Source organism: Juglans microcarpa x Juglans regia, chromosome 7S (assembly GCF_004785595.1).
Source record: "Juglans microcarpa x Juglans regia isolate MS1-56 chromosome 7S, Jm3101_v1.0, whole genome shotgun sequence".
Taxonomy (NCBI): Eukaryota; Viridiplantae; Streptophyta; class Magnoliopsida; order Fagales; family Juglandaceae; genus Juglans; species Juglans microcarpa x Juglans regia.
Window position 1 is genome coordinate 17,913,378 of NC_054607.1, and position 8,273 is coordinate 17,921,650.

An 8,273-nucleotide genomic window follows, 5' to 3' on the forward strand; every position below is an offset into this window, starting at 1 on the left:
GCCCCTCTTCCACACTGCTGCAATTTTAAGACTGCCACCTAGCCTTCTCCAAGCATGGAAAAGCTCCACAACTCTTCTAGGCATGGCCCAAGCCATTCCAACACAACTAAAAAGGTCACTCCACAATGCACTTGTGATCTCACATTGAAGTAAAAGGATTCCCAACTCATCTTACACATGCAACACCAGTCTACCACAACTCTATTTCTCTTTATCAAATTATCCATTGTGAGAATCTTCCCAAGGGGGGTGAATTTGTGGACCATCTTCTACTACATTGTGAGTAAGCTAGAGGGTTATGGAATGAGGTTCTTGGTAGAGTAGATTTGGCTTGGGTTATGCCTGAAACAGTTGTGGTGGTTTTGGCTAGCTGGACAAACTTGAGAGGTATTCAAATTATTAAAGCCGTGTGGAGGATGATCCCTATATGCATCGTGTGGTGTTTGTGGCAGGAGCGGAATGAACGGACGTTCGAGGACAAAGAGAGGTGATGGAGGAATTGAAAGTTTTCTTTCTTAGAATTCTTTGTACTTGGGCCATTGTTGTTGACTTTTTTTTTTTTTGATAAGTAAGATATAACCTTTATTGATGTGAATGAAATAGGCATACACCTAGTACACAGGAAGTATACAGTTGAGCACCTAGATACATTCTAAGAGCGTTAAACTAAAGATAGGAATTCATGTATATCATCCCCATTTAATACAATAGCTGAAAACCAAAGCAGTAAAGTGTGCAGAAAATAATTCTTCAGCTCCATCATTGTTCTTTCCTTGTCTTCGAAGCATCGCATATTCCTTTCCGTCCAAATACACCACATGATACACAACGGAATCATTCTCCAAGCTGCTGCCACTTGATGACTGCCCTGCAATTTCCTCCAACAACCCATCAGCTCCACCACTCTCCTAGGCATTACCCAAGCCACACCGACCCGTCGAAAAATCTCATCCCACAACCCTCTTGCTACATCACAATGTAATAAAAGATGATCTACCGATTCTCCACTCTTTCTACACATGTAGCACCAATCCAGTACAACGCATCCTCTCTTCCTCAAATTATCCGTGGTTAAGATCTTCCCAAGGGCGGCATTCCAAACAAAGAAAGCAACTCTAGAGGGCACACGAGACCTCCAAATGTTCCTCCAAGGAAAAGAGGTGTGATCCTGTGAAATCAAAATTTTATAATACGCTTTTACTGAGAATTTCTTATGCTCCTGGAATCTCCATTTCAAGCTGTCTTGTTGCGCCATAGTAGACCCTAAAGAATGTAGCAAGCTGAAAAAATCTGAAACCATAGATAATTCCCAATCATGAATATCTCTATTAAACAGAATATTCCACTGATGCGAACCATGGGCAAGTAATCGCACTTCCGCCACAGAAGCGTCCTTGTTAATTGCAATACGATATAAAGCTGGAAACACCCTTTCCAATGCATGATCTCCACACCACACATCCCGCCAAAAACTGATTCGGTCACCCTCACCTGCGACAAAACGAATATGATTTACTAAAATAATCCACCCCTTCCTTATAAACTTCCATAGCCCCACTCCATGCCCCCCTCTCACTTCTTTAGAACACCACCCACCCCAATCAACCCCATATTTAGCATCTATTAATTCCCTCCACAAAGAACCCTCTTCCATATGATATCTCCAAAGCCATTTCTCCAGAGCCCTCTGGTTGAAAGAGGGTGATAGGTGTACGAAGTTCTTTCACAAAATGGCTAATTCTCATCGACGCAATAATGCGATTGAGTTGTTATATTCAGGTACACAGGTGCTATCTTCCTCGGCTGATCTAGAAAGTCATATTGCACATTATTATGAGACTCTGCTTACCGAACCAGTAACCTGGAGGCCGAAGCTTGATGACTTACCATTTGAGGCAATTGATCCGCAGCTTGTGAGTGTATTGGAGAGACCTTTTGTGGAAGATGAGATTTTTAAGGTCATATCTGGTATGGCTAAGGACAAAGCGCCGGGTCCGGATGGTTTCTCAATGGGTTTCTTTCAAACTTGTTGGGATGTGGTGAAAGGTGATGTCTTGCGGGTGTTCAGTGAATTTCATGCTTATCAAAAGATTGAAAAATCACTTAATGCGACTTTTATTGCACTCATTCCAAAGAAATATGGGGCGTCGAATATTGTGGATTTTCGCCCAATAAGTCTGATTAGCAGTGTCTATAAAATTATTTCAAAGGTCCTTGCTAATCGGCTTAGTCTAGTGCTGGAAAATATTATATCCAAGCCTCAAAATGCTTTTATTCATGGGAGATATATACTTGATTCGGTGCTCATTGCAAATGAATGTTTGGATGCTAGATTGAGGGAGGGAAGTCCAGGTATTCTTTGCAAGCTAGATATGGAGAAGGCTTATGACCATGTGAACTGGGATTTCCTTTTGTATTTATTGAAGAGGTGTGGTTTTGGAGATAGGTGGATTTCTTGGATGCGTTTTTGCATTTCAACGGCCCGGTTTTCAGTGTTAGTTAATGGCACTCCTACAGGTTTTTTTCATAGTTCGAGGGGTTTGCGACAAGGTGATCCATTATCTCCCTTTCTTTTTGTCATAGTTATGGAGGCATTGAGCAGGATGTTGCAGGCTACTGTTAGTGGGGGTTTTCTATCTGGTTTTCAGGTGGGACATAGCTCTGGTAGCTCTTGTACCATTTCACATCTTCTTTTTGCAGACGACACTCTGTTGTTTTGTGAAGCGGATAGGAGTCAGGTCCAAACTTTGCGAGCATTATTACTTTGTTTTGAAGCAGTATCAGGGCTTAAGGTGAACCTTGACAAGTCTGAGTTGGTTCCGGTGGGTGTGGTCCCTAATATACGCAATCTAGCAAGTCTTCTGGGTTGCAGGGTGTCCTCATTCCCAATGAAATATCTGGGTCTTCCATTAGGTGCTACTTTCAAGAGTAGAGCTATATGGGATGGGGTGGTAGAAAAGATAGAGAAAAGGTTGGCTGGATGGAAAAGGGTGTATCTATCGAAAGGAGGTCGTCTCACTCTTATCAAGAGTACCCTGACAAACCTCCCCACTTATTTTTTATCCCTTTTTCCTATGCCTGCAGGAGTGGTGAATAGAATTGAGAAACTCTTCAAGGCATTTCTTTGGGGAGGCTTAGGGGAGGAGAAGAAAGTTCATTTGGTTAATTGGAAGACAGTATGTTCTCCAGTTGAGTTTTTAATAGCCTAGATCTTCATGATTTCCTCATCTCTATTGCTCCTACTTAGCTAGGGCAAACTATACATGTATTAGGCTTTGCCTATTTTTTGATTAATATAATTTATTACTCATCAAAAAAAAAAAAAAAGAGAGAGAATCTTCCCAAGGGAAGCTGTCCAAGCAAAAAATGTTTCTCTCATGGGTGGTGGTTGACTTCATTTGTAATGGGTTGTTATCATGAGGACAGAGAAAATTATAGAAAGAACGTACTTTGAACAACCCTTTCTTTGACGGAACCCAATGGATCTTATCCTCACTTCCTCTTCTCCCAATCTGGTCGAATAAAATAGGTTATAGAACTCACTAAAAGCATCTATCTCCCAATCTAGTGTCTCTCTTGTACAACTAGCATTACATTGAGTAACATCACTCAAAAACTCCAAATTGTCTGTCATAGAAGCCTCCTTAACATGAGCAACACCATAGACCTTCGAAAACACCTCCTTAAGGGCCTTATCCCCCCAGCACACATCATGTCATAAATCTTCCTCCACAAAGCATCCCACTCGTATTGATATTACCACAACAATTTCACCAAATGAGCGCAATTGAACAGCAGCAAATTACGAACCCCCAACCCTTCCTCCGAAATTGGAACACAAATCTTGTCCCAACTAACCAACTACGATATTTCTTCTTCCCCTAATCTACCCCATAGGAAGACCACCACTATCTCACCATATCCATAAACTGGTAGGAAGACCACCACTATCACTTTCTAGCTCCTAATTTTCTAACTAGGTGTATGTTGTTTGATACCTCCTATGTACTCGGGCTATGCCTATTTACTTCTTCAATAAATTGTTATTTTACTTATCAAAAAAATATACCCCATAGGAAGCCTCATTGTATTTTCTCAATACACTTGTAAACATTAGATGGAAGTGGAAAAGAAGACATGAAGTATGTAGGCAGATTAGAAAGAGTGCCCTGGCTCCTTGATCAAAGTGATCCTACCACCTTTGGACAAATACATTCTCTTCCAACCAGCTAGGCGACGTTAATCTTCTCAATGCTCTCATTTCATATATTCTTTGCCTTAAAACTGGCCCCTTGTGGAAGCCCAAGATACTTCATAAAAGTATGTAAGAAAATTAGAAAGAGTGTTCTTGATCAAAGTGATTATATCACCTTCGAGAAATGCAATCTCTTCCAACCGGCTAGGCAACATTCAATCTTCTCATAATCTCATTCCGTATAATCTTTGACTTAAAATCTGCCCCCAGTGGAAGCCCTAGATGCTTCCTTGGTATGGAAGCCACCTTACAAATTCAGAATACCCGCCAAGCTGCTGTCCAAATTAGCCACCTGACCCACTAGAATTGTTCCAACTAAGCTAAGATTACCTTTAATCCGGATACGGCTACAGAACATAGGAATAGAGCTCGCAAACACTAAATGTGATTCGGATCATCCTCACAAAACAACAAAGTATCATCTAAATACAAAAGATGAGATATATTAATTGCCAAAGTGTTTCTAGCTTGCCACTACATGAAAAACGTTAGTGAAACATCAATGCAAAAAAATGCCTCAAGTATTTACAATCAAAGGACAGTACCAACATAAGAACTCCCATATCAGAACTAGAGTGATATAAGCAAATAGCACCTCTCCATAGAAGCCTTCCTCTAACTCCTCCACAACTTGACCAGAAGGTCTGATTCCATATATCGATCTCAGCCCTTCTGAACTTGATGGCAGATCAAACCTCTGATGCGGAGGCAATCCTGCAAGAGCATGAGCAACAGCTGCTGCTGCTGCAACACGGGCAGGAACCTGTAACCAAGGTGATAGAGAACATATGAATTAAGCTCTCAGCAATGGTAATCATCTAAAAGCGTATATGTTATATTTGGGAACCGCCCTGACTACACCAAGTAAGCTCACTCTAAGGGACTAACAAGCACCATTTTTATCTCTTAATTTAATTAGATCCATCCATTAGGCCTTTCTTTGACTTTGACACAGATTCTCTATTCATAATTTCTACAGTACAATCGCTTATCAAAAAAATAATTTCTACAGTACGATCATCAAGCCCAAGGAGATGGCATAACTTAGATATTTTGAAATCTAGCATTCTATGCATCAGGAGATTCATGATGTCAAATCAAAATAAAAAAGCACAATTATTACAAACTCAGGGGAAAAAAGTATTTAAATTAAGATTCTAACCTCCAAATTTGTCAACAAAGAATTGAAAAACCATGACATATATGGAATAAAATAAAGCGTGCATGTAATGCACACTAGTGTAATAGGGTAAACTCAACCATTTCAGGCCCTATAATAAAATAATAATGACAAAATAATTTATTAAAATATTGAGTGATACAACATAAGCAGAACCCCTTTTTTTCTATTTTATGGCTTGACTTCAATAAAAAGTGCACATTGTTGCGCACAAACTGTACCTCATTGAAGGTATTTCATCTAAGGCAACTAAGGCCTTGTTTGGATAGTTATATGAGAGGAGATGATCTGTGAATAGTAGTAAAATGGTTTATGAATGGTAGTGAAATGGTTTAAGTTAAGATGTTTTATGGAGTTTTGGAAAAAGAGAGAAAAAGTTGAATAAAAATGTTATAAAGTTAAAATATTGTTAGAATATAATTTGTTAATATTATTTTTGTTTTGGGATTTGAAAAAGTTGAATTGTTTTTTATGTTTTGTTTAGAAGTTTGGGAAAGTTGTAATGATTAGGTAAAATGATTATATGAAAAAGTTGAATATCTAAAATTGAAAAGTGTTTGTGTTTGTAGTGTTTGGATGTTGAGATAAGATGAGATGAGAGGATCTTGCAATCCAAACAGGGCCTAAGGCACTACATGTGAACTGGTTGAGCTTCGAGCCTTCAAGCTTAACTTTGTTTGGATGGAAGGAAAGGAGAGCAGAAGGGGCAGTGTGCTCCCCTTCCTCGATTTAATGTACTCATAAAGGGGAATAGAGAGAGAATTCAAGGGGATTGTGAGGTAAAATACCTCGTTAAACCCTTCTTTATTCAATAAGGTAAAGCACCAATCAGGTGGTAGAGTGCAAGATCACATACCCTGTCACTATATATGATGCAAATCTAGTGGTAGTTTAAGCAATACCACACAATGGCACGGTTTGAAGGCCCTACGGTGGTTGGTTGATTCAAGTGATTGTTTCCAACTTCCGACACCAATTGGTTTGGTCATTGAATTCATCGACAATCGATTTGAGGGGTCAATGATGCATACCCTATGTCACAATCCTAGGATGCACAAACCAATGTGTGCTATACTACAAAGGGAGTCATTAATGTTACAATTAAAAACTCCCTATAATTGCTTGTAAGGCCTACTTCGGTACTTCCGCCTAGTATATATTCCACGTGGGACATGGCACCCAAACAACCTCACAACTCACCCACCCAATGTGGGGTCAGGGACTTTAACTCTAATAAAATGCCATTTTTAACACCCCCTTCCTTATGTTACATAAAATTTTTCTTTTAGGAAAGCTCTCATTGTACATTAACCAAAAGATGAGTTGTTAATTAAGGTGGGCAACCTTTTGTTCCTCTAAACTTGTAAGTTAGGACCAAGCTAAGAAACCCAAGTTGTTTGCGTCCCTAAAAGCTCGTGGAAGCCATGCATCCTAGTCTAAAGAATCTTAACATGGAGGTTGTTTCATTGATGATGGAAGAGAGGAAGATTCCTAGACAAACTTTTACGACAATAGACAAATAACTGGAGAGCCGACTTTCTAAATAACTATTTTCATTGGACCTATGTATTACTTCTTTTCCCCTAAACTATACCTTAATCGTAAAGCCCAAAAAACTTCAGGCAGCATTTTCTTCTTGAGTGCACCCAAGTTCTCCGATAGCGAACACATAAAACAGATGACTTTATAATAATCATTAAAAAGGACAAAGATAATACCCAACCTATTTAGTTTCGTATCGTTGGCACTCCAGCATGCGTCTATCAATTATCTGCTACCGTAGATGCAGCGTACACGTACCATTTTCGTATTATTGACAGACGCCCTAAGTAGTGAAAATTATGTAAGGACTCCTATTAGTAGAAACTCAAGGAAAAGCCAAACTGTCGAATTTGGCCTCCCCAAGTAACACTTACAAATACATAATGTAGCAATATTCTTAACTTTCCTGCATATTCTCAGCAGTCAAACAGAACCTCTTCGATCAAACAATATGTTCCAATTGATCGAAATCGAGCATTCAAGAAGCTACATTCAGTGTACAGTTAGTTACCTCGGGGCGATCAGAAGTAGAAGGAAGAAGTCCAAGCGATCTGGCGGACCTAACCGAGCTGAGAATCTTCTCACCTACCTTGGACAAATCCATCCCGCCTCCTTGGAACAACAAGAACGGGACCAAGAAGAAAACCCTAGAGCTCTCGAACCCCTCGCTCAAATCGCCATTGAACAAGAACGGATTTCCCAAAACAGTACCGAACGGGAACAGATTCGGCTGCATTTCAACTCGAATCCCCAAGATCAAGATCCAGCAGTTCAAAGCCCATTATAGGAAAACAAAAAAACTTTTGTGTCTGGGATTCTGAATTTCTGACTTAGCCGGAGATCTGATAAAAAAAAAAATGCTTTCTTCTTTTTGAATTCTTTGTTCCGGAATTGGAGGTTGGAGAGTATGGGAAAGAGATTGGATATGGCTGTAGAAGGTTGTGTGTCTGGCCGTATTGGATACGATGTACTTACTTGTTTTATAGACTTTGGAGCTCTCTCCGTTCCTTACTCGCCCGTCTTTCACATGTGGTCATGTCGTTTAAGTTCATTTTCCGTCAGGTTGCCACGAGAAACAGTCGGGAATCATGGATTTAAACTTATAAAATTACCAAACTATCTCGCCCATTATATAATAAAAATAATTTTAAAATTTGACGTATCACATTAAATCATATTATTTTATAAATTCATTTTTATATAATGAATAAGATATTTTTTATTAATAATAAAGAAATAATTAATACAATTTTCATTTTGTCTGAATTTTTTCCTGTCTACTATTTAGCTTTCTAT

At 39.2% G+C, this 8,273-nt stretch overlaps 1 protein-coding gene across 1 annotated transcript in view; it reads right to left on the reverse strand.

The window, feature by feature from the left end:
* The window catches only part of LOC121240730 (syndetin), a 31,299-nt gene extending 23,270 nt beyond the window's left edge, over positions 1 to 8,029 (reverse strand). Inside the window, exons 1-2 of the mRNA XM_041138257.1 lie at positions 7,489 to 8,029; positions 4,851 to 5,018 (exon numbers count right to left, since the gene is read on the reverse strand). Of these exons, the coding sequence (XP_040994191.1) occupies positions 4,851 to 5,018; positions 7,489 to 7,713 (393 nt within the window). The 5' untranslated portion in view covers positions 7,714 to 8,029. The remainder of the gene's footprint in view (positions 1 to 4,850; positions 5,019 to 7,488) is intronic.
* Positions 8,030 to 8,273: the final 244 nt, after the last annotated feature.